Raw genomic sequence first — 27,546 nt, 5'->3', positions numbered from 1 at the left:
CCTCTGACAGTAACAGATGACTACTTCTAAAAACTGCATTACTATTTGATATATGTTCAGTATTTTCTTGTGGATAATAAGTCCTATGACTTGTTTCAAGAAAAGTGACAGGACTAAAACAATTAAAAAAAGACAAAGCTGTGCTTTTTTTAAATCATGTGCTCATAAATAAAACTGGGTTGTGAATTATTTCAAGAGAAGCAATTGACAAAGTGTAAGTAAATCACTCTGAGAGCTAAAGCTGTCTCAATTGTTTCGAATGTTCAAACCAAATCTCTATCCCTGTTCAATGATGAATTTCCTTTGACAAATAAATATTTACCAAGCATGAAATATAGACTTGGTGTGCTTCCTAAGGCCAATGCCGACTGTTTAAACTAAAATTTAATATTTTTCTTCACCTCAAATACACCAAAATAAGAACATAAGTTACAAGTAACTCTGTCAGCAGTCTGCCCATTAATCATTGTTTAGATAATATTGGCATTGTGAGTCTTCCATTAGAAAGAAAAACTGTAATTTCTGGATTGATCAGAAAATCTCAGCTCACTGTGAGTTTGAAGAAAAACAACCACGTCTGGTAGAGCAGACTTTTCTTTAACTCCTATTATGAAGTCAAGAAGAAGTGGGTTTTCAACATTCTTCCATTGTCCAGTGAAAATTCTTCACTGGGGAAATGAAAGGGTTAATTTACTGGTGATTTGAGAAAAGACTATGACTTCCCCTATTTTTTTTTTGTAAACTATAGTTTGTGGGAAGAAGGTAGAAAGAAACCCTAGAATGAATTCACTAATTGGGGTTGTCACCTGCTGTGAGTTTAATCGAATACAAAGCCTTGTTTGTAGCTGAAGAGGAAGAGAGATTATGCAGAGTGTCAGAATTTCTGCCTAGTTTTGAAATTCCTGCTATTTGGCACTGTAGTTTGGGAAGGCAGACAAATAGTTACAGCTCTGAGCTGTTGTTAAGGTGGACCAGGAATGCTATAGTTACATGCACTTGAACTACCTTAACCAATTATCCATTTTTAGCAGGAGATGATGTGGTTCTTGCAGGCTAGTAATGTTGTATAGCTGGCAGGCTAATAGGCAAACTGAATTCTTTCCCACGAAGCGACTACTGGCCCGTGAGGTTAATGAAGTGTGGCTTTATTTTAGTGAAGATGCTAAACTTCACATCTTTTTAGATGTTCAGCTTGATATATGTGGCTCTGTGAAGCTTTGAGATATGGTATGAAATGAAAACTGCATGAGATTGAAGCAGAGTTCGACTTTATCTGGAACCTGTCTGGTGAAAATCTTCGGTTTAAATGGCAGCTGGCTCAGAGAATGTTCCTCAGCCTGGCTTACACTGCCTCCCTGCAGAGAAGGGCCTGGAAAAATAGGCTTTTTGTGTGGGTGTGAAATGCTCTGTGTCTGAATGTAGAGGCTTCTTTGGTTGCTGGCTAAAGTGAACTGGCTGAAATTCATCTCGTATCCAAAAGATGTCGGTTTCAGGTTGATCTAGAGGCATTGTTATACATATTTTAATTAGCATGCCACAGTATTTGCCCTAACTGGCAATGATTCACCGTTATTGTAAGCATTTGTTAGCTGTCTGATTCATTGTGCATGGCTAGAACTTGCACTATGCGAAGAGAAACATGGAGTTCTTGTGTGTTTACCAGATACCCAAATGTTAACGTTTTTCCATCAAATATGTATCATATTTCCATGAAACTATGCCTATACTTGGAATGGGTTTTCAATACAATGATGAGGCTTGTACTTAAGATTGGTTAGGGAACAAAAACAATTTGCATTGATTCTTGGAGTTAGAGGGACTCTTGGATCCCTAGGGACTATGGTAATATCCCCTGGGGATATCTTGTAGTAATGGTGCAAGCCACCCCCCTCCTTTTTTTTCTACTTATTCCACTGCCTATTTTTACACTGGTAGCATCGGACTAACATGGATTCCAGAAGCAGTCTCAAAAGAGGGCAAAGTGCTTGTGGAAGGTAGACACAGTGTGGCCTCTGCTTCTGTCCTTGGCCCTTCACTCCCTGCAGATGAAGGGCTCATCCTAATCCAGCACACCTACAGCATTGAAATGTCCAATCCTTAGCTGTAATCTAGATATTTCCTCCATTGAGCTCCACAGTGTCATGTCAAGCTGCTTCCTGAATATTTTAGAAATTCACTCTGTGACAGTGATCCTTGTATGTTTGAATTACTTGGACAGCCTTAAGAATCCCAGAGTCTAATACCAGTTGAACCAGAATCTTGGAGCAGGGTGGGACTGAGGCATCTGAACTTTTAGACATTTCCCCAGGTGATTCCAATGTGCAGCTAAAGACTTTGACCCCAGGTCTTCCTCCTCTTCTATTCTTATATGTGGTTAGTAGAGGCTCTGGTAATTTCTACCTTATTCTATCTTTTTGTCCACCTTTTGCCACTGCCATTGTTCAGATGCTTCTCATAGTACTACTGTCTTATACCTGGTCTCCTCTCAGCTCCCACACAACTACTCTACAGGTTTTTCTAGGGTCAAATATGGCAGAACCACACTCGCTTAAATGCCATCCTCTTTCAAAAGTTCCATGATGGCATTTAGGATACAGGCCAAGTTCTGAGTTTTCACATTACATCCTTTTAATTTTGTCATCTTCTCTAATCCTTCCCTTAATATTTTTTTCTGAAGGCTAAGCAGATCACCAGAGCTCTTGGAAAGAATAATGTTCTTTATCATCACAACTATACTTAATACCAGTTGTAATTCTAGCAATTTTTCTTTGCTTGGTCATGGGCTTGAACTCAGGGCCTGGACACTGTCCATGAGCTCTATTGCTCAAAGATAGTGTAATACCACTTTGAGCCACTGCTCCACTTCCAGTTTTTCAGTGCTTCATTGTAGATAAGAGTCTCATAGGGACTTTCTTTGAACCACAATCCTCAGATCCCAACCTCCTGATTATAGGTGTTAGCCAAAAGCACCCAGCAATTATTTTAATTTGTACTGAGGACGGAACCCAGGGCCTTGCACTTACTAGGCTACTACTTCAGCTCCATCCTTCAGCCTCCCATTCATGATTTCAGTTAGGCTTAACCCCAACAGATCAGAGAAGCTCCTTGTGGGCTTATTGAGGAACCCACTCTAACTATTTTTCCAATAAATGAGACTAATACGTTTTCAGCTCTGTGGTGTAGAGCTAACTTGGTCATCCATCAGCAGTTCCCACTCAGCATCCAATCTATTTGCCAAGACAGTGGATTTGGCTGAATGGGTCCCTGTTTGATGAAATCTTAGGAGAAATAGATGACACATTTGAAAGGGGTCCTTGAACAGAATAGTATGGAAAGCCTGTTTTCAAAGGTCTGCACAAGTCAAGGGCAAGAATAAGGAGTTGGTAAATATTTATCCAAAAGCTCATGGAGAAGAAATAGTTTGGGGCACCTGCAGGATGTTGGGATTGTAGGAAAAGACTGCTTAATAAGAGTTGTAGCTGCAGGTCAAAGAACTTAACCACTGTCAGGCCAGTAGCCAGCAGGAGGGAGCCTGAGGATTAAATACCCAGCTATCACTGTCCTTCTGCCCTTTCATCTTCTTCTTTGAGCCTTTCATCATGGCCTCCCATTGGTTGAAAGCAAAAGCAAATCAAAGGGCAAGAGAACCTGATTGATGCCCTCCATAGAGGTCTTGCCTCCTGGGGGCATGCAGCAGAGTGGAGAAGAACAGAGAATAGAAATGGAAGGGACAATAGGGAAATAGCCAGCATAGTTTCTTAGGTCAGAGAAGTCTGTTTTCTTTAAGATTCCCACAGAGTTTAAATAATTGCAAAAAGTGGAATTTGAACTGTAGGAAAAATTATTAGATCACCTTTCATTACCTCATGTCAATTTCTCTCTCTCTCTCTCTCCTCTCTCTCTCTCTCTCTCTCTCTCTCTCTCTCTCTCTCTCTCTCTCTCTCTCTCTCTCTCTCCTCTCCTCTCCTCTCCTCTCCTCTCCTCTCCTCTCCTCTCCTCTCCTCTCCTCTCCTCTCCTCTCCTCTCCTCTCTCTCTCTCTCTCTCTCTCTCTCTCTCTCTCTCTCTCTCTCTCTCTCTCTCTCTCTCTCTCTCTCTCTCTCTCTCTCTCTCTCTCCCTCTCCCTCCCTCCCTCCCTCCCTTCCATCCCTGGGGCTTGAACTCAGGGCCTGGGCACTGTCTCTGCACTTCTTTTGCTCAAAGGTAGCACTCTACCACTTGAGCCACAGCACCACTTTTTGTTTATGTGATACTGAGGAACCAAACTCAGGGTGTCATGCATGCTAGGCAAGCACTCTACCCCTAAGCCACATTCCATTCCCCCGTTTTGTAACCCCTTTTGTCAAATTTGCTCTCTCACTCCAAGTCATCAGTGAGATTGCTGTGAGCAGTGAGATTGAGTACATACAGAAAAAACAAAGACTTTTCCCAAATAAGAAGATGCCATATTTCTTCATGACAGCTTATGTATGTATCTAAAACCATGAGCCATAGAACTATACTCTCTAGTTCCAAGCCCTTTACTGGGTTCCAACTGTGATATTGGATACAATAGCTCATGATGGGTTGTGGAGTCAGGATTCAATTTAACTTTGTTATGATGGCAGAACTCCAAGTTCTATTCATGTCAGTATTTCACATCAAAACAGTAATAACAACATTGACAATAGTAATAATAATAATGGTGAGGACAATAAATGAGTCCTGGGGGATGCCATCGGGTTAGTCTCCAACAACACCAAAAAGTAATAATAAAATGAATGTTACTATGAATAAGCTAATGATGTGTATATGACATCATTATATAATTTGCTTGTGAAATGAAGATGTATCAATTATATTTCTTCTAGATAAGTAAAACTCATAATCTGACTGAAATTGACAACAAAATAGTGTGATACCCATGTCATTTCTTAATAATACTTTCAGTATTTATTTTCTAAAATGACACCAAGATTTGGGAACAAGTCTTCAAGCCTAAAAAAAGAAATAGATGTATTTTTAAGGATTGCCATCTGTCAAATTAAAAAAAAAATCTGACTAGTGATTTCTTATTTTACATGCTTTCCTCCCTTCCCCCTGACAAATCATTCTTAGTAGTTTTCTAATTGAACATTGGGGATATTTTAGAGAAGAACTTCAAAGCCTTTAAATCTGGAGCAGGAACTTCTCTTTTGGCAACACTGAAATTTGAACATAGGGCCTCGGGCTTGCCAAGTAAGCTCTTAACTACTTGAGCCATGCCCCACTCTAGTCCTTGAGGATGTGATTTAAAAAGGTCCAATCATCTAGACTACCAACCAAACAACACAAACACAAACAGAGAAGGAGAGACAAACATCTCTCCAAACAGGTGTTGCAAATCATTTCTTGATTGATGTCTAATATTTACAAATGTTAATGCTGTGAGATTTGGATCCTTACATTGAAGGAAACAATATTTAAGTGATAAACTGCATTAACATAGAGATTGCAGTCACTGGTTAAGTACAAGGCCATTACTTCCTCATCACAGAGCACTAATCCTTTTACTCCAGAGGAACCTAGGAACAGACCCAGAGTCTACTTTTAGATCAAGGGACAATCTCATTCATAATGAATCCTAGTGTGCCCCCCTCAGTCAGTAATAGCAGCTACTTCCATAGCACACTAGCTCAAGCTAACAGACAGCAGGACTATCAGAAGTGTTGTATTTGTTAAAATAGCAAAAGCAGTCATACTTATGTATACCTATCTTTAGTGATAAGGTTTACATTTTTATCTGGTTTGTCAGAGATAATGAAAACTGGCATTTTAAAATATTTTAAAAAATATTTTGCCTTTTTTTGCTAGGCTATAACATACAATAAAAGGAGATTGATGTCTCCAGTGCTTTCATCTAGGGGGAAAAATGTTGAGCAAAGAAAAAAAAAGAAAAGAATATGTTAAAAAGAAAAAAAAATGAATACAGTCAAACCGTTGATTGAAGTGGAATGAATCAACCAGAAATGAGAATAAGAAACAAATGGTTTAAAGCAGGTAAAAAGGAAAAAAAAACAGGCCAACAAAATAAATAGACAAAGAGGGACAAAGGAAACACTAAAGGGAGTTTATCAGAAGATTCACTTTGTTTTGGATTCTAAGATATTAAGGAGAGGAGAGATTGTGGCAAATTTTTGTGCTAATGAAGCCTTCCTTCTTTGGGAATATTTCCAACCTTGAAATAACTGTGTTTAGTTAACCTGTGTCATCATATTACACATTCTTAAAATGAGACACATTGAACCATCCAGGCCCGGTAACTTCATGAATAAAATGTTCTATTGGGGAAAATGTTCCTTTTAGGTTTTCCAATAAAAGAAGATTGCAAGACCAAATCGTGCAGCACGATTGGTTTCCTGATCTTATTTCCAGTTTATACTGGTCCTTTTCAAACTTTTCTCACTTATTCAAGAGTTTGTGATTCAGTAGGCATAGAGAGAGGCCCTGTGGGGATTTTCATTTCTTAGAAGTTCTTACGTGGTTCTGAAAGTGCTAGTCCAGAGACTACATACTGAGAACCACTGCCATATCACAAATACGAAGAATAATAAGATTCCCGTTTAATCAAGGAAGAGCCTAAAGTGTATTTCCTGTCTTTACAGCCTCAATGCTTTAATCTTCAATTGAGGTGGAAGGGAACTGAGAAGGTGGAAATAGATTATGCTTGTGGGGTTTTTTTCCCTTTCATTTTCAAAGAAAAACAACAACAAAAACAACCCTCTAAACCCACACACTAATTATCAGAGATGGGGTCATTTGCACCTAGGTCATTTATTTAAGCAACAAGTCGTCTTGGTTGAGGTTTTTAAGGAGGTGCTAGCAGTGTGGTGTGCGGCTTCCAAGTTCCTAGGTCTACCTTAAATTTCTGTCCTCCCGCTTTCTTTTTCGCGTTTCCCTTTGGAAAGCTCTAACAGCTAGATCCTTGGGAGTCCCAGTTCCCAAGTCCCAAGGTGGGGGCGGAGCCCAGCACGGCCCCGCCCCGTCTGCCCGCAGCAACCCCTCCCAGGCCAGCCCGCCAGCCCGCCCCGCCAGCCAGCGCCGGCTCCTCCGCAGTGCTTTCAGTGCTTTCTGCTGGGAGCCTGGGCGGCGGCGGCGCTCGACTTTCGGGGAGCCCGGCGGCTCTGAAAAGCTCACTCCTCCGCTCACCGCTCTCTGACGCGGAACCCTTGCAGCCATGAGGGAACAGCTGAAAGGGTAAGTGGATTGTGGCCCAGGTTCTCCTAGATCGCCGCAATCTGAGCACTTGTAGCACTAAAGCCAGGGACAAGCCAAGGAAGCCAAAACTTGGACTGGCACTGTGGCTGGACCCCAGCGGCGGCGTCGAGGAACCTCTTCGGCAGGTTCTGGCAGCGCCGCTGCAGGTGCGCCCCCGGGGTTTCCACCCAAGCGCTGGCTCTCGGGCAACCTCTTCCCTGGTTTTGGGATAGACTCGGAAAGAAAAGGTTGCTGTTTTCGCCTCAGTGCCCAGGGAGATCAGAGAGGTCCTCACCGGGAGTTAGGGGCCGAGGGAGCTTTCAGCTCCTTTCTGGGCTGTCCTTGTGGACGTGAGCCAGACCGGCTGTTCCGAAATCCGCGCCCGGCCTCGCAGGAGGAAGGGGCGCGAGCAGCATTCCCATTGCATGGCAAGTGCCAAAAGGTCAACTTTCTGCCTGATTTCTTCCGAGGATTCCAACTGACATTTCCCTTGCTGGGTTTTCTCCAGTGTTTAGTGCATGCCTCCAGACTTGGAGAAATCAGCAAAGAAAACCCAATGAAAGCTTAGAAGTCAAGGATTTGACCGAGAGAATATTCAGTGTGTTTGTTTGTTTATGTGGTTGGTTAGTTAACTGGTTGGGCTTCTTTTGCTTTGGGGATTTCAGTGTGCAGTGATTTTGGGGGTGCCCTCTTCATGGTTCTCCAGGTGTCTGCTCTTCTTCAAGCAAAGTTTGCCATTCTCAATTTTTACGGCAATGAAAAGGGCAGGACTCTTTGCTTATCTCCGTTAAATTTGAAGTTAAGTTTGAAGCTGAAATTGAAGGGGTTTCATTGCCCTAGGGAAGCATAGTATTAATTATAACACCATGAAAAAAATCCATCCATCCAATTTAATTATCAAAACACAAGTCTTTTAGTGAATCCTACATTCTTCTTCCACCAATAAACTCTTCTTGGCCCCAGTGCTGCTTCATCCCTGCCAGTTCTCCTTGTCACCCCCCTTCCTTTTGCTGCCTAGACTTTTTTTTTTATTTCCTGTTCCTACCCTTCTCCGGAGGAGACAGTTGAGACAGTTGCTCTTAGAGAAGGGAGAGGAGCAAATGAAACAACATGGTTAGAGGAAAGAACCCTGACCCCTCATCACCATGGAATTGCTTTTAGTCATCATTGTTTGATCTTGGATTGGACACGACCCTGAAGTGAAATTGCTTTGGCCAAAGTTGAGGGTGGGTGGGATGCAAGCCTTGAAAACCAAATAGAGCAGAGGACAAGTAACAGCTGGAACAGCCACAGAGACAGTCATCTTTGCCCTGGCTTGACTCAAAACGGCTGAAATGTTAAATATCCCAGGGAACAAGAAACGAGAAACTGGAAAAGAATTTCTGATGCCTCATTTGACACATAACCCTGCTTCATCCCCTCCTACAGTAGCAGAAACTTAGAAATATATTTTCCCATCCCCACCCTGCTAGTATTCCAGCAGTGCAAGCCAAGTTCAACAATTTAGTATGCAAAATGCCAAGGTTCTTCTAGAAAAAGTCTTATCCTCAGATTAGAAAGAAAGCATTTGCGGGGGAAGAGGAGAAATCAGTGGGCTCCAGATTATATAGGAAGCTAAACTAATCCTCTGCAAATCACAAGAGAATGCCACCTTTTTATTTCAATACATTGTGATTCGTTTCCTGCCTGGAAAGTAGTGAAAAGAATATGCACTTACATACTATATATGTGGTGTATGTATGTATTGAAAGGCAACCTCGAATATTTCAACACCAAATAACAGAGGTGGCCGAATAAATCTTATTTAAATTAGGCAAATGCCATTTTCTCATTGAAAGCGGAGATACTTGTTACTTTTCATAAGTGGTTAATGTTTGTTTTGAACAACTGAAAAACCAATTCCAATAAGTCTGATTATTCCAACACTGACAGCAGGAAAAGCTCTGGGGTGGTTATAATAACCTTGCACACTACTTGAAACTAAAGAAGGTGAGAGAAAATTTAAATTGTATGGTAGGAAATTAGGTCAGCCCTGTGCTCTGTAGAGTAATGCTTTAATTTCTTATTATTGACAAGTAGGTGTTGCTGAGGTCTTTTGTCACACTCAGTGATTTTATATTTTAATTTACATCATGGCCTCAAAAGAAAAAGAAGAAATTATTGTGGTTTGTACAAGTACAAAAGGGGGTTGGTGGGAATCAGCTAGAGAGACTGCTCAAAGAAGTGTATTTGATCCCAGGCTTTGGAATCTACAGGGCCAAAATCAATAACATTTTTTCAGGATTTGAAGAGCCTTTTAAGGATTATTTATGAAGCCAATGTCTGTGTTAATGTACATATGGACTTGTGATCTGTGTTGAATATCATTCATTGTTCTTGGGAATTCTGAACAAAGATGTACCTGCTTCTGAGTGAACAGGTTTCAGAATTTGCTTTCTGGTTACAAATGGTATATAGGAGTGTGTTTCCAATGTGAAAGTAAAATGCACAGCATATTTTTCCATATTGTCTGCATATTCTAGGTTAATGTGAGCTGTCTGTCATGGAGTTACTGAGAATTTTCTACTGTTTAGGAAGACAGGCACAGAATAAGAAGTATAGCTATAATGTCAGAATTGATCATAACCATCCACCAATCAGACTTCAAAGTTAGAAAGAATATAGATATGAATTGTTCAGATTTGTGCTTATCATTTCAGCTAGTCAGATTCATCTTTCATGTGTATTTTGGAGGTTTAGTATGTCCCAGGAGGGCTTCAGATTCACCAGAGGTAAAAAAAATTCCCTCATCCAGTGAAATGACTATTTGACTCATCATAGAGTTATCCAACAATATGAACTCCTTTCAGCTATGCTGCCAAACATTTTTAGTATTAAATGGTTAAGCAGCTATTTTTTTTTTAGTTTTGGGATTGGTCACACCCTTTTCTGATTTATACCGTGTCACTTCTGTCCTTCAGTGAAGGTTTGCAATTGAGGTGAAGCTACTTGTTTTGCATTGCTTAAAAATAAAGGGTTTGTGACTGTAATACTAGCTACTCAAGAGGCTAAGATCTGAGGATTACAGTTCAAAGCCAGCCTGGGCAAGAAAGTCTATGAGATTCTTATCTCCAACTAATCACCAGAAAACCGAAAGTGGTGCTGTTGCTCAAAGTGTTAGAGCACCAGCTTTGAGCTGAAGAGCTCAGTGATAGCATTCAGGCCCAGAGTTCAAGCCCCACTACTGACCAATAAACATAAAAATTTTAAAAAGTTTGTGTTTTGGAAGGTTACAAAGCTAAAAGAAGGTATGCTTGCCCTTTTGGAACTAATTGACTCATTCATGTACCTGAATTATTTAAATTATTCACAATCCAGGTACTTGGGAAAATAGTACCCAACAGGGACTAATATCATAACCCTTAAGTTTAAGAGGTAGGATTGGGGCTGGTAAGAAAAATAAGGCATTATTGAAGACTGATGTATTAAAGAATCATTTCTAAGCTGGGTACCCTTGGCTCATGCCTATAATCCTAGCTACTCAGGAAGCTGAGATCTTACAGTTGAGATTAGAAGCCAAGCCTAGGCAGGAAAGTTTGTGAGAATCTCATCTTCAAGTAGCCACCGAGGGAAAAAAAATCCACATAAGCTGTGGCTTAAGTGATAGGGAAAGCTGAGGGAAAGAGCCCTGAGTTCAAGTCCCAGTACTGGCACACATACAAAAAATAATTTTCTCCCCTTTTTTCCTCCCCCCTTTTTATAATGTTCATATTATAAAGGCAGAAATATAGGCATCTTGCCAGACATGAAATGTTTTTGAGCTCTAGGGAAGGACACCAAACAATCATTGTGTGGGATTCTTCTGTCCATTGTGTACTGCTCAGTCCTTTTAGGCTTGTATTTGGTACAAGTTTCTTTCATTCCCAAGTTCCTCTGATTTGAAGTTCATTTCACATGGTATCTTTTCTCAGTGGTTTTCTGTCCCTATAGGGTCAGGTTTATTAGCCCAGCCAGTTTTCTGCAGATCTATTGAAGATTCTATGGTCCTAAAAATGTCCTAGAGGGAGGACATTGTTATTACATACCACCCCTGTTTAGGGCCTATCTATAGGGAGGACAGATGCCCTTTTCTTTCCTTTCTTCCTGATGCTCACACCTGGTTGGCCTTGGAAATGACAGGAGGGCTGAATTTAGGGTGGCCTCACTTATGTATGGAATTAGTGCATACAGTCAATTTTCCAAACTCAAAAGCATCCGAGAACCAGCAATACTTCCTCCATAAAGCTGCAACTGCAGCCTTCTTGTGCTGTGCATATAAAGTACCAGTCCTGCCCCCCCTCTTCTCCAGATCTGAAACCGGTTTGGTCATGGGGTTTTGTAAACCCCCTAAAGCATGGAGCACATCTCTTGCTCCTTTTACCTCTGAAGACTTCCTTGTTGCTGGGTTACATAATCTCAACTGATAACCCCTGACGGCATTCCTCAAATTCAGATTTTTCTCTCTGGAAAAGTAAAACAGAAATGAATATATTAGAAGAGAGGGAGACAGCCTTTCCCAAGTGAATATTTTCTTGCAAATTGATTTCAGTAGCCTAGACCCTTCAATCACTGAAGAGTAAATATCACAAGGATGGTCTTTGAAGTTGTATGGTCTGGGTAATTTCCATATGTCTTTATGAGATTTATAATTATCTTTATCAAACTAACTTTGTCTCTTTTTATGTATTTTTTTTTCTAAAGCAAAGATACTACACAGTGACACAGTGAGTGTAGCTTTTATTCTCTAGGATAGGTTTAAAGCTTGACTAACTACATTTAGGTCCACATCAATACTATAATCAACTCATAAAAGGTTGCTTTTAATTGCTGGTAATTTGGAACCCACATGATAATAAAAATGAGCCTATATTGAGTATCAAAAGGTGCCCAGTCAATTAATCTTTTATTTCAATTAATCCTTTACCTTTTGCCCAAGTGAAGAGGCATCTCTCAAATTTGATAGCCAGTAGGGGGGAACAGAGCCCTACAATTTTAGAAATGACATATTTTTCAAACACCTTTTTTGTGTAAGACTTCTCACTTTATTTTCTAATTCCCTGGAGTTATCCAAATTTAAGCCATTTCTCCTTTCTCCATCTCGACCCCACCCCCCCAAGAGATTATGAATAGGCTCAGCACATGAGTACTGAAATATTGTTCCAAGCTGCAATTTATTTTATCAAAGCCTGTCATGTAATCCCTGAAAACTGGAAATATGATGCTATGGTGATTTACGTTCAGGGCCAAAGTAAGGAAAAGTATATGTAGTTATCTTTCCTGGATTGATTCTTGTAATTGAATGAGGAACAAAGGTGTTTTGTTCCTTTCCCTTTTGTGATAGGAGCTGATAGCCGGCAAACACACTTCAAGAAATGAAGGAGAACTGTGAATGATTCATTCAGGTCCAAGTAAATATAGGAAGAAGTGGAGTGGTGAATAGAGTACTGAGTCAAAAAGACATTCCAAAAATAATGGAAAGAGGGAAGATATGACATGTTAGTTGGGGGCTGGTGATGCTTTAAGCTGAAATGAAATACAGGTGTCACAGATAGCAGATCTAGATATTGAGAAGAAAGAACAATGGAAGAGAGAGGCTGGCAAAGCAAATGAGAAGCAAGCTAATTTAGTTATGGTACTATTGTCTGAAATCTCTTTGACAGTGTTGAATAACAATCAGGTGTCCATGTCCTTTCTGTATGTTCCATAATTGGATGGATGAGGGAATCATGAACTTCAATTATTGATCTTATAACAAGATCAGTGTATTATAAATGAAGTACAGTCAATTTATGAGTGCAGAAAACAAACATTTTTAGAAGAAAATGATGTTCATATTGTGTTTCCCTTTGAAAATGAAAGCAGAGGCCTCTCTGCTTGCAAGATAGTCTTCACTATTCTATGGAAGTCCTTGGAAGATGCCTAATGATCTAAAAGTAAACCATTTTTCTTTCTCTTTTATTTTTCTGCTGCCCATTGTAAATTCTAAAATGTTTCTTTATGTTCTGTGTTTTAGCCACGAGACCCAAACAACTTGCTGGGATCATCCCAAAATGACAGAGCTCTACCAGTCTTTAGGTAAGGACGTGGCCATATTTTCTTGCAGTTAAATGACAGATGACATTCAACATTGTTTGTACTGTACAAATCATTTGTTGTACAAATACATCACTAGGTTGTTTCAAGGCTGAAATCAATGGCACTATCTGTTAAAACTTGACAATCAGCTTGCTTTTTCTTTTGAGATTTCTTAAAAATCACTTTAAGAATTTGATTGATTACTGAAAATTCACCATATCTAAAAGTCCTTGTTGTACTAGCTGCTGCCTGAAAGGTTAGAAAAACATTTGCAATTTATGGCAGGCTCTTTTTTCTTACAAAGAAAGAAAACTGTTTCAAGTTATTCTTATTGATTTCTTCCATGTGAAACCAAGATGACAGTTTTAGCTGGACAACAAATGTTGTGTAAAGGAATTTTCTGCCATTTTTCCAGTGTTCACAATTCCCAAAGCCTGTCACATTGTGATCATTTAAATGATAGCTCCACCATGATTTGCTTGGTGTTTGTGTGAGAGCCTGCTACGATTTTCCTCTTATAACTTGGTATTATTTGGACAGTCACATAGCATGCAAATAAGGGGAAGACACCAATCTTTTTAACACTCTATAGCTCATTCTGCCATTAAGCTTTGTAGGGATTAATCTGAAATGAATTCTCTGCATTTTTATATTGCTATTTTGTTTTAACTCAAGAAAGGCACCACTTCCCTGTTTTTAAGTCTGCATTTTTGTCAGTGGATATATGTTTATATACTAATGCCCAGAAGATAATCTCTGGATTTAATATTAGTATGATAAATGCCGAAGGAATTGAAGTGCTTAACTATAAATTGTGTGTGTGTGTGTGTGTGTGTGTGTGTGTGTGTGTGTGTGCGCACTTATTACCTCATTTCTGTTAGTAGGAACTCATTGATTAAGGGATTGCAGTCATGGGGATACTAAGGAAAGAAGGAAGTGTTATTAAAAAAACATCATTTTGTTAAAAATTTTTCCTAATTTTAAATTATATGAATTTCTATTAGAAACCCTGGAACATGCAAATAAAAACCATGCAAAAAAGAACAAAACAGTTTGTTATAATTCTACTAGCCAGTGATAACCAGTACTTTTCCAATAATATGTCATTTCTGTTTAGCAGTGTGTAAACTTTTAAAATTTTAGATAAAATTTAAGATCAAATAATCTTCAAGTACTGTATTTTCAGCCCCTGCAGAATTTTTATTTTATATTACTGGACTGTTGATTCTCCAGTTGGCAAATTGGAATGCTTATATTTTGACAAATGAGAGAATGAAGTCTTCTTATGAAATACATAGCAGCTGTGCTGGGCCAGCTGATGTTTCTAACCCAGAATTCTCAAAACATCTGATTTTTCAAGACAAAACTAGAAATCTGTCATTAAAGAACTGATTTAAACTCTGTGTTTCCTTACTGTAACCTGAGATTTATACATGTTACCCGTAACTTTTTTTTTCCATTTGTAGTTTCTAAGATCTCTAGTTATAATATTGTAATTTTCTTTTCAAGACAAGATCTTGCTGTGTAGCCCAGGCTAACTTTGAATTTGTAATCCTTTTGTCTCATGATGGCATTAAAGGTGGTCACCACTCCTAGCTTATAAATTACTTAATTATAGAATTAATACTTGCGAACTCCTCTCAAGCTTAAAAATATAAATAAGCAGGGCCAGGAGCATGGCCTAGTGGTAATGTGTTGTCCTAGCATGCACGAAGTCCTGGGTTCGATTCCTCAGAATCACACACACAGAAAGAGCCAGAAGTGGCACTGCAGCTCAAGTGGCAGAACTAGCCTTGCTAGCCTTGAGTAAAAAGTGTCCAAGGACAGTGTCCAGGCCCAGAGGTCAAGTCCCAGGACTGGCAAAATATATATGTATATATATATATATATATGTATTTATAGATATGCTAGCAAAATAGAAGTAAAGTGGAGTCATCTAGGCAGTGTTTTTCAAAATTTCCTTAAAATATTCTTGGATTAGGGATGTAGTTTAGTGGTAGAGAATTTGAGTCACATTTTTTTTCTTTTTGTGGATCATGGGGCTTGAACTTGGCCTAGAAGTTGTCCCTGAGCTCTTTAACTCAAGGATATAGCCCTACCCTTGAGCCAAGCTGCACTTCCAGTTTTCTAGAGCTTAATTGGAATTAAGAGTCTCAAGTCCTTTTGTGCCAGGTCTGGCTTTGAACCTTCATCTCAGATCTCAGCCTCCTAAGTAGCTAGGATTACAGGTGTGAGAGGCTTTGATCCTTGATCCTCAGATCTCAGCCTCTTGAGTAATGAGGATTACAGGCATGAACCACATTTTTAAGTGCCACACACATAAAATAATTTTTTTCTAGGTACATTTAAAATTTTAATCATTATTATAGCATATTTTTCTCTTAAAAGCAGTATACTATGGGAATATTTCCATTCAATTGCATATTGTTTTCTGCCACTTAATTTTAATTAGCACATAATGAGAAATTATAAACATGGTTAAAAAACAAGTTAGATAATATCATATAGATGTCTACATCTGCAGCAAGAATTAAATACACATGTAATTATCAAATTTGTAAACTGTTTTCAGTAGTTTGAGTATGGTGGTAGACTCAAAGATATGAATATGCCATGGCTTATGATTTGGGGCAAATCCTGCCATTTTGGAACATAATGAAATTTTGAAGTTATAGGGGACTTTTCAGCTCCTGTATTTCAAACTTTCTCTTTATTAAATCAACTTTATTGATGTGTAATTTGCATACAGTAAAAATCCATGTATATAAATGTGTGATCAGTTTCAGACTCCTTTGAAATTATCTTTCTTCTTAGTCTAATAGCAAACATCTTGGCAAATGAACTAAATGCTGAAATTGGCTTTTCAGCTTTTAGAACTGGTATTCCCAGTGAGTTTCATCCAATCAAGTATTGATTGGACTAGTATTACCCAAATTTTTAGTTATTAGATAATATTTTCTCTTCCTTCCTCCCATCCTCTATCTCCCTCTCTCCCTCTCCCTCTCCCTCTCCCTCTCCCTCTCCCTCTCCCTCTCCCTCTCCCTCTCCCTCTCCCTCTCCCTCTCCCTCTCCCTCTCCCTCTCCCTCTCCCTCTCCCTCTCCCTCTCCCTCTCCCTCTCCCTCTCCCTCTCCCTCTCCCTCTCCCTCTCCTCTCTCTCTCTCTCTCTCTCTCTCTCTCTCTCTCTCTCTCTCTCTCTCTCTTTCTCTTTTGATAGTCCTGGGGCTTGAACTCACCTGGGCACTATCTGTGTGCTTTCTCAAGGCTAGCAGTCTACCACTTGAGCCACAGCATCACTTCCAGCTTTTTGTGTGTAAGTGGTACCAAGGAACTGAACCCAGGGCTTTGTGCAGGCTGGACAAGCACTCTACCACTATACCACTAGGCCACGCTCATGTTCCCTGGATTATATTTTTCTCTTTTTTTCTTTCTTTCTTTCTTTCTTTCTTTCTTTCTTTCTTTCTTTCTTTCTTTCTTTCTTTCTTTCTTTCTTTCTCTTCCTTCCTTCCTTCCTTCCTTCCTTCCTTCCTTCCTTCCTTCCTTCCTTCCTTTCCCTCCCCCCCCCCCCATCTCATTTTATTTTTGCCAGTCCTGGGACTTTAACTCAGGGCCTGAGCACTGTCTTTGGACACTTTTTGCTCAAGGCTAGTGCTCTGCCACTTGAGCCACAGCACTGCTTTTTCTGTGTATGTGGTACTGAGGAGTAGAACCCAGGGCTTCCTGCATGCTAAATGAGCACTCTATCACTAGGCCAAACTCCCCCTTCTCCCCCTCTCTTTCTTTCTTTCTCTCTCTCTTCTCTTTCTCTTCCCTCACTTTCTTTTTTTATGCCTGGGGCTTGAACTCAGGCCCTGGGCACTGTCCCTGAGCTTTTGTACTCAAGGATGGCAGTCTACCACTTAAGCCACAGCTCCACTTCAGGTTTTTTTTTTTTTGGAAATGAGAATCTCATGGATTTGCTTCAAACTGAGATTCTCACATCTCAACCCCTTGAGTAGTTAGGATTACAGGAGTGAGCTGTTGGCACCCAGCAGGCTTCTATTTTCTTCTTTAAGAGATGTCCCTTTAGGTCCATGTTGCTATTTTGAGCTTGCTGAAGTGGTTAGAAGTCTTCAATGGCAATCAGTTTATAAAAGCAGAAGTGGTGTTAGGCAATGGTGTGACAAATATTTTAGCTCACATCTAGCCTGCTTTTTTTCCCATAAAAATAATGGAGATAGTGAATGCCTAGAATCCTACCTAATCCATGATTGAGATCTGTGAATCATAGTTTGAAGGTAACAGGAATAAGAAAGATCTTGAGACTTTCATCTCTAACCAACAGAAAACGAGGTAGAGGTGTGGTTCAAGTGGTAGAGCATTAGTCTTTAGTGAAAAAAAACAAGTGGGAACACGAAAGCCTTGAGTTCAAGTGGCCCTGACTTCAATCCCCAATAGCAGCACAAAAAAGATACAACGATTTATTTTAGATTATTCCTAATGGTATAAAATGGTTTTTTACAGTAGATTCTTTTCAATCAAATCTTAGAAATATTTATGTTTTCTCCTAAATTTTAGAAGGTGTATGTGTATAAAATTTTCCAATTTATAATAGAAAATATTATCCGGCTCCCACACGAAGCAATTACAATAAAGAAATAACTTCAGTGTTTCCAGTAGCAATCTGGCATTCATTGGGAATTTGAGACTGGAAACTTTATACAACTTTATCAGTGTTGCAAAAGCTCTGTCTTGGATTGTTACTGGGAAATTAAGAACAACTTGAAAGCAGTTTTTTGAGCATTTTTTTGATTACCCACATTAGTTATACATTAGTGATGGATAATAGTGAAGTAATTGCAAAGTAAAACACAAAGGTTGCCATGTTTGGTTTTGGTTAGCCATAGTATCTAATATCTTTAACTTTTTTAATGGTCTTGGGCTTGAACTTTGGGCCTGGGTGCTCTTCCTAAAATTTTTTGCTCAAGGCTAAAACTCTACCACTTTAAACCACAATACCACTTTAGTTTTTTTTTTATCTTTGAAATGAAGATGGTTCATAAAAGTGTTTGAGGAATTTTTTCTCTTACTTTATCCTAAGGGAAGACAGACTGTTTCCCCCACCCCCACCCCCACCCTAGAACTTGGTGAGATCATATCTTTTCAATGGAGACATTTTGGACTGATTTTTAGATAAGTGGATTTCTAGAAGTTTTATCATTCTTATTTTTATTTTAAGTGCATGTTCTAGGAAAACAAAGTCAGGGAAAGATCATGCCATTCATTCTCTACAAGCTGTTATCCCTTTAGGAAGCTTTTGAGATAGATTGTCTCCTGTGGAAAATGTCTCATTCGATTGTTGTTGAGAGGGTGTATTCTTCCTGATTTGAGAAAAATAATTATATATTTCATTTGTGCACTGAATTTTAGGTTTCAATTAGCATTTTTTCCAAATGTGATGAAAAGTCTGTTATTCTAATAGGTTATCCTCAATTTAAAACCTAAAGCTCTAAAGAGACACATAGGATATTGATAGAGGGGGGGGAGTTGATTAAGGTACATTGTGTGAATGTATGAAAATGTCACAACAAACACCTTCCCCCTTGTAAAAAATAATAATCACACACACACCCATACACTCCTATCCCTAAAGCTCTCTAAAGCCAAAAATACATATATAAAATCAGTAGGTGATAGATGGTAGTGTATTTTGAAAGTTGTTTTAAAATAATATCAATTAATATTGATCTGCAAGAATATTAGAATGCAAGATTCTTGGGAGCCTATCCTTTTAGTTTGGTTTAGTTTTATAAGTTCATCACTGAAATTTTAAGAAACTATTTCCCAAAGTTTTCCCTCCCATGGAATATCTACCACTTAAAATATTTTAAAAGTATATTTAGTCTGCCTTTATTGAGATATTTTCAGGATAAACACAATAAAATCTGTGGACTGCCCCTAGCACATTTTCCTAAAAAGTACAATATGAGTTACTTTGAATTAATGATACCATCAATATAGTAAAGGATCAGCAGTGTACAAGAGACACATGTGACTATAGACTCACTAAAGTTCAGAAAGTTAACTGATTTTATTTCAAACAGTTTAGTAATATCTAGATGGTCTTTGTGTTCTGATATTACTTATTCCAACTTTCTTTTCCTTCATTGTGCCCTTGGAACCACCAGTGTTTTCTCAGAGTATTAGGTTCTCCTTTTCTGAAGTTATCAAAGCTCTATAGCAGTATTTTCTGTGGCCCAAGTTTTGAAGCCCACTCTTCAGAATGGTGCTCACCTGAATGATGAGAAAGTTTTTAATTGTCAAAAATAGACTTATGGATGTTTTAGGAATTTTACCTTTAGCTTCATGTCTATCGTCTCCAAAATCTTAGAATAGTGAAATAAGAGCTTAGTTTCAGAATGTGATAGATCTGAAGTTGATGTGATTTTTTAGCAGTCTTAATTAAAAGGGCTAGTTAAGTCCTAGTTAAGTCAATATGTTAAGAACTTCAAAATACACAAATATTATTAATAAGTAATTGCAGGGCAAGAAGTGTAGCTCAGTGGTACATCACATGCCTACCATGGTGAAGTTCTAGATTCAATCCCTTAAAACTAGGGATAAAGGCCAGGAGTTTGGCCTAGTGGTAGAGTGCTTGCTTAGCATGCACAAAGACCCAAGTTCTATTCCTCAGTACCACATACATAGAAAAAGCCAGAAGTGGTGCTGAGCTCAAGTGGTAGAGTGCTAGCCTTGAGAAAATTCAAGGACAGTGCTCAGGCCCTGAGCCCAAGCCCAGGACTGGCAAACAACAACAACAACAACAACAAAACTAGGGATAAAGGAAATGAAAAGAAGGAGGAGAGAAAAAAGAGAGAGAGAAAGAGAGATCGAGAGAGCACAGTAAGATAAAGAATTAGGAACACTGCCATAGCAATCCTATATCTAATCAATTTGCTCTAGAGAAAGGAATATTGTAAATGTTTGCTCATTCTCCTCTTTTGGTACACTTTCTACATTCTATTAAGTATTCCCTCCTGAGGATGCTCTTAGATTAGAAACTGCAGGATTCTGAATGGCTATGAATTCCTTTTACATTAGGCCCTTGTACCAATGTTTTCTCCGCATATTTTGCAAACTAAACTATTCTCTGCCACATTTTTCACTATTTAGGTTTCCTGGGCTCTTATATCCAGTTAGTTAACTACTGCTAAGGTGTAAAACCCCAACTTTAGGTTTTCTAGTTACTAAATGGATTGAATTAGAAAGGCTGTGTAGATTCAGACCCATCGTTTCCTGTGATCGTGGACTGTTCTCTTATTTTCTCCTGGTCTTAATAAGGCTTTCTAGCACATAAAGTTGGGCTTTAGTCTGCCATCTCTAAATGTTTGGTTTTCATTTAACTTCTGGCTATACTAATGCTTGATTGTATTAATGCTATTGGCATGACCACCCAATTTCTTTGTCATCATAAGCCTGGAGGATATGAATAATAGGATATTTATAATAATTATACTCTCATTGATGTAGCACTTCACAGTTTTCAGAAATGACCACATTTAATATTTATACAGCTGTTATTTAACTGGCATTTCTACCAATAACTGAATTTTCTGTTAAAGATCTTTTGTCTTATACTTCCCGTTTTTTATTTGGAAAAGAATGCTGTTATGTCAATGGATGGGACAACTGGTTTTTCTGTTTGTACTTGGGCTGGCTGAGTCTCAAGATTTGGTTTGACATATTCACACTAATGTATGGGAAGAAGATAAGTAACCAAGTCCAGAATACACATTTTTATGGCTCCCAGTTCACTTTTCTTAAAGGAATGAATATACATTACCCCTAGCATGATTTATAAAACTGCTTTATCAGCATAATTAGGCTATGGAATCCCAAATGACATTCCTTTATCACATAGCTGACAAAGTTATCACTGGAGAATTACTCAGATTTACAAAATCAAATATGTAAGAAATTAAAGCTGCTAGAAATGTTCTTTCTTTCCTGCTATTGCTCTAACAAAAGAAAAAAAAGGGATAATTCACCTTTTGAAAATTGATTAGGATCAATTAATTTTCCCCATTTGTAAAATACAAATGGAATTTCCAAATCGAAATATATGGCAAGTTAATGGAAAAATTCTATTATAACATTTTTTATTTGTTCAATAACTTGATTTAGAGCTACTAATTGGAGATTATAAACAGATACTTCAGATTTGCATTTCCTAAAGCTTAGTTGAGAAGGAAATTCAAAGAAAGAACAGTCTCCAAAATTTTGCCTGGCTTACAGTTTTAAAGAGCTGCCAAGTTGGAGCTTAGTTGATCCAAGTGAGGGGAACATTAAGGTTACACCTGCAGCTGGGAGAAAAGTGCTTGGTGTGTATGATTTTATGTAGCTGGGACTGCAAAAGATGATTTTTGCACATGGAGAGAAGGCATCTAACGAACATGTTTGTGGGTACTCAGACATTTCCAATATTTCTTAAGCACACAAGTCTGATTACCTCGGTGTCTCTTGGGAGCTGTGATTTTACTGGAAAGAGATGCAGAACAGTCAAAACACTCATATAAAATGGATAGTGAATTTTAAAGTCCATGCCCTCTAGAGTAGTCATAAAATGTCCTAAAATATTACGAAATACTCACTTAGGATATAGGGGATGAATCATTAGCTTATTTATGAATTGGTGATATTTAGTGATGGTGTTTTTGAATTTGCCATTCCATCATCTTGATCACTTGCAGAAATATCTCCAGGGAAATCTTTTTGCCTCTTCATAAGTTGAAACATATAACTGCTGAAAATGTTGTATAAGTGTGTGTTTGCATGTGTACAAGCACGCATGTTCATACATATATTTATCTAATTTTACTTAGTATTAATTTTGGCAACAGAATTATTGGTTGGATGTTTTGCTCTCTGGTCTTGTGAAGAGGCTGTCCTCTTTAGATCAATGCTTCATAATCTAGTAAAGAGCAGTTTGATTGGGTTGTCTTTTAACATATGGCCCACCACAGAACTTTTAGATGGTTCTACTGGAACTGACTAGTGAGCACTCTCAGAGGACATTGAACTCACTATACAAGTTCACAATCAGTGGACCTATTCTTATTACCCTGTTTCATGTGATGAACCCTTCATGTATTTAGATGTTATGGTGATGAGAAGTTGCTATAAATGTTGTTTAATACACTCAGTTTTGAAAAAGGACCATATTTTGGTAATATTGTTCTGCATTTTGAAAGTATAAATGTAAACCAAAGTCAAGTGACATTTGGACAGGCATAGCTAACCAAACAGGAGCACTTGAAAACTTCTATTTAAAAGATTGTGTTTTGCCCATTTTGCATGGCAAAAAAAGGGCAGAATGTAGTAATCATGCTTTTAGAGTTTTTTTGCCAGTCTTAGGGCTTAAATTCAGGGCCTGGCCACTGTTTTTTTTGCTCAAGGCAAGGGCTCTATGACTTGATCCATAGCACCACTTCAAGCTTTTTCTATGTATGTGTTACCCAGAAATCTAACCCACAGCTTTGTGTATGCTAGGCAAGCACTCTACCAGTAGGCTAAAATCCTGGCCCAGAAATCATGCGTTTATAGGAAATGGCCAAGGATGAAGTACTCAGGATCCTCCTCTCCAGTTTAACACCTCTACCATCCCTTATAATTGAATATGTTGAGATTCGTTTCAAATACAAGCTTGTTTCTGTCTATTATATAAAATATCATGCATGTGCACTATATGATGATTCAGAGGGGGCTAATTGATTATTCCATGACGTTCCTGTTGTCATGTTATGAGTCTGGATTTGCAAGTAATGTTTTGTGACAGCAAGACAGTTCATTGACTTAGAAGCTGGAAAGGTATTGTTTCTTCTGTAAGTTCTTTGGAATCAGAGGAAGCTATACAAAATTTGAACCTTGGTTTCTGCATGTTTCAAGTAGTTATCATGATACCTGGCATTGGTGAGATTGTAAGGATTAAAATAATATACATTCCATAATAGAATGCCTGACATAGGAACTGCTCAAGAAATTATCATTGCTATTAATGTTGTCATCAAAAATAATTATTGTCATTATTATGTACTAGTTTTCCTTGTCCAAAAATCTGTTAGGGGATAAAGTTGGTAGAGTGCTTGCTTTAGTGAACCTTAGATCTGAGATTCCATCCTCAGCACCACAAAAAAACAATAGCAACAAATATAGTGTGTTCCAAGAGTTATAGAAAGATACAACCAGGTTTATATCTTTAATTCTGCCACTCAAAGAGGTGATTCACTTTTCCAAACATCACTTGATCAGAGGTTTTCCTAACTTCAGGGTATACATATTCTTTCTCATTTAAAATGGAAAATTATGAAGTTTTATAGAATTATACAAATCAAATACTAATAAATTTTATTAAAATTTGATACAATTATAATAATTGTTATGAAGCTTAAATTTATAAAATTATAAACTAAAATGCATACCATTTAGAATATCAATGAACGCATGCCAACATCATATGTGTGTATGTATATGTGTGTGTGTGTGTGTGTGTGTGTGTGTGTTTCTTGTATTTTGTTTGTTTGAAGACAAGATCTTACTGTGTAGCTGAGCCTGGCCTTGAATTTTCGATTTTTCTATCCCATCCTCACAAATTCTGGGATTGCAATATGTACCAAGTATTAGTATTTCAGTATGCATTACTATGCCTGACTGTAACTTTCTGTCTCCCTGTGTGTTACCTAAAAGTTTCAATAAACAAAAAATCATATTTATGAAAAAAATGTAGACAAATACATCTGAGGATCAAGGTTCAAAGCCAGCCTAGGCACAAAAGAACCTGAGACTCTTATCTCCAATTAACCTCTATAAAAGGAGAAGTGGGGCTTGGCTCAATGCAAGGGAGGTAGCCTTGAGCTGAAGAGTTCAGGGAAAGCGCCCAGGTCAAGTTCAAGCTCCATGAGTATCAAAAAAATGGGGGGAGAAGGCCTGTAAAAAAATATGACGTGCTTAGAAGGATTTCTGATGCATAGCACTGATGCCTGCTAAATACTAATCATACTATGATAGTAGTGGAGAAAATGATAGCAGTGGAAGAGGAATGGCTCCAAATGTAAGAAGAAGTGAGACCAAAATGTCTTAAGTGATGTGTTGAGGGTTTTAATGCTAAAGCACTTGCCTTGGAAGTTGTTATTAATCACAGTAGTTATAATGAGCAGAGGAATTCTGTGTAAGAAATCGCTCCACAGATAGCATGAAGCCTTTGTTATACTTAGGGCTATAGAGAGAATGGCAAGAGGTGGTGTCATCAGAGTTCAGATACCAGAGCCATCCATCTGGAGTTGGGACCTCTTAGGGAGTTGATCATGACAGTGAGCTAGTAGTACCAGAAAGGAGACACAACTACAGCTAGACCTTTGGACAGAGAATGAAAAAAGAGAAATAGCTTGGCTTCTTGTTTCCACCTGCTAAATTTCCAGTGAATTCCTGTTGGCCAAACTTCCCTCAAAGTCAACTTCTTTGTAAGAAATTGTAGATCAGGGAAAGAACAGAGAGTAGACTTGAGAACCACAAAGAAAATCACTAAAATACAAGAAGCTACATCAGTGGGGACAATGAGTATACAAGAAATAAGAATCTGAATAGCTTTCACAGACTTTTCTGAATTTTAGGTAGTTTAGGAAACTGAGTTCAAAGGAATTTTCCTAAACAATAGAAAAGGAAGTAGTTATAAAAAATGATTTAGAAAAAAAATGATTAGATACTCATGATGATCTCCCTGCATATGACTATAGTATTCGCATTATTTGTAGTTGTTTATCTAAAAGACTAAGTAATAAAAATCTTTAAAGTAGGAAATATCTTCCTTACATTTTGTCATCAGTGCCCTGGTGCCTGGTAGCCTTTGAATAAATAAATATTCATTGAATGAGACGCAGTAGAGCAAGAGAAAATGCTTTTACTAAGCAAGAAGACAAACAAATATCAATGTATGTGAATTAATGCACCTTCTATCTGGCAAAGTTAATGTAACCCTTCTATTAATTACAATAAAAATATATAAAAAAAGAAGACAAACACTATTCAAGAAGATGCAATCATATAGACAATGCTTTCCTAAAGCGGATTACTAAAGTGGCAAGGTGAAACTTTCTGGAGAGAAATGAAGTTCTCTAGGAAGTAGAAGAAAATAGCCTCCTAGGAACAAAAATAGTAAATATCCATTAAATTGTAGATATCTTTGGCAATTTGTTATACTAGCAAAACCAAGTAAAATGCGGTTCCAGAATTTGTTTTATCTTAAGAGAAATTAATTCATAGTCAAGGAAAGGAGGTATTGGGAAAATATATGAATATGAATTTAGAATTTATATGGCAAAGGAATGAATCTCACACATGTGTGGATAGCCTCATTTGTTTATTGGTCCCTTGCTTCAGTAAACAATTAGGACTGTACCAAGCATTGTGATTCCTAAGCTTTAGGGAAACAGGCTAAAAATGTTTTTTAAAAAAAGCTTTAAATTATATCTGATCTCATTTTTTGAACATTAAATATATGTATCCTCACTCCAGAAACTTAAGAAGGAAAGTTATATATAAAAATAAAATTTAAAAAATCACCTCACATTTTGGCACCCAGAAATAGCCACCATTTTACATTTTAGAAAATCACTTCCAGTCTCTTCTCTTGTGTATTTTTATATAGTTGTTTGAAGAGTTGTGTTTATAATGTTATATCCTATCCTTTCCACCAAATATTGTGTCTTATTCTCAACAATCACTGAAGTTGTTATTTATCTACAATTTGCATTCTACTGGGGTGCCATTATTGTAATAAGCAAAGCCAAAAACAGTTACCTGTTTTCACAATTAATTTATCACAAAGAAACTTCAATTTGTGTTGAATTTATGGAAATAAATCCTTAAGACTTTGGAAGCTTGTTGCCAACAGGCTTCTGAGAAGAAAGCCAAGTAAAGTGTTATGATGCCTTCTGTCTTAACAAGCTTCTTATGTATAAGTGATTTTACAGAATGAAGTCAGTGTGGTCAAAAATAGCCTGTATCACAAAAGGTGATAAGGAACATTTATGCTATGATATCTGTAGTTATAAAATTAAATAAGATTTTGTATCACTACCATTTTAGTGGGTAAAACATCCTTTATTTATGATCACATGGTGACAATATTATAGGAAATTATTTTTACCCTTTGTACTTAGTAAATAGGTTTAGATAGAACCTCAGCTTTATAATGAGTCATAGTACGTTTTCATTTTTCTGATACCTGACAGGTAAATATTCTATTACTTTCAACTTCTTTTTCTAAACAGTTAGTGAAGTGCTTTATATTCTGAAAACATTTGTGTCTATAGTTTGATTGGTCTTTTCAAAGTTTTTTTGTTGCTGTTGTTTTTAATTGTACTTGCCTGTTAAGACTTAGTCTCTTACTTCAGGTACATTTTCTGGCCAATATGCCATTAAAAATATAAAGCTGATGATTATTTCCATAGGTGTTTCTAATGTTCTCAGTGCACTCATTAAGAGTTGAGGAACATCTTTGTGCATAGAGCTTTTCCATGTTTGATTCACAGAAGTGGAACCATTGAGTCAACAGTGATTAATGCCTGAAGCTCTCTCAAAAGGTTGTGCCTATTTATACACTTAATAAATACTTGATAGTGACCATTTAACTGTATCTGTGCCAGTATGGAGTATTATTTTTTTATCTTTCATGTGGTCATAGTGACCATGAAGGTTTTCTTGGAAATATTTGATGTTTTTCTTCCTTTGTGAATAATGTATTCTCTTTTTTTTCGTTGTGATGCTGAGGGAATCAGGTAATGAGAGAATCCTGAGATATACTTTTTCTCTTTTTCAAACTAAGTAAGCCTAGTGCTTTTATCCATCCTGTTATCTACCCATAAAGTTAGATTTCCATCTTCTCTAAACTATCTTGTTCCTTCACATTAAAAAAGAAAAGTATAGATAGGGCTGAGTTAAGTTCAGTGGTGAGCAATTGTCTAACATAGACTACACCCTGAGTTTTGATACCCAGCATGGGAAAGTGGGGTCAAGTTGAGTGTAGAATATAAATACATATACATAAATTTAAATAATACATAAATACGTAAGTGTATATCCATATGTAAATCTATATATACATGCAAATACTAAGCTACAATAGATCTCTTAATATAAGGCCACTTAACTATGAATAGATGAAGGTTGCTTTCTGTCTCTTGACTAATGGATATTTGTATATACCATT

General features: G+C 37.7%; 1 protein-coding gene across 5 annotated transcripts in view; it reads left to right on the top strand.

Annotated features, from left to right (window-relative positions):
* The window catches only part of Dmd (dystrophin), a 1,999,854-nt gene that overhangs the window by 1,837,090 nt on the left and 135,218 nt on the right, over positions 1-27,546 (top strand). For 3 of the 5 annotated variants that reach the window (XM_090326714.1, XM_090326711.1, XM_090326710.1), the window contains one exon: positions 13,245-13,306. In XM_090326714.1, the coding sequence (XP_090182840.1) occupies positions 13,245-13,306 (62 nt within the window). Of the gene's footprint in view, positions 1-7,107; positions 7,214-13,244; positions 13,307-27,546 lie in introns of those variants that run through there. The other 2 variants (XM_090326713.1, XM_090326712.1) reach the window with 1 other exon arrangement.

The sequence above is a fragment of the Megascapheus bottae genome, chromosome X (assembly GCF_031878675.1).
Source record: "Megascapheus bottae isolate mThoBot1 chromosome X, mThoBot2.hap1, whole genome shotgun sequence".
Taxonomy (NCBI): Eukaryota; Metazoa; Chordata; class Mammalia; order Rodentia; family Geomyidae; genus Megascapheus; species Megascapheus bottae.
Note: the sequence above shows the minus strand (reverse complement) of the source record. Positions and strands in the feature narration are given on the sequence as shown.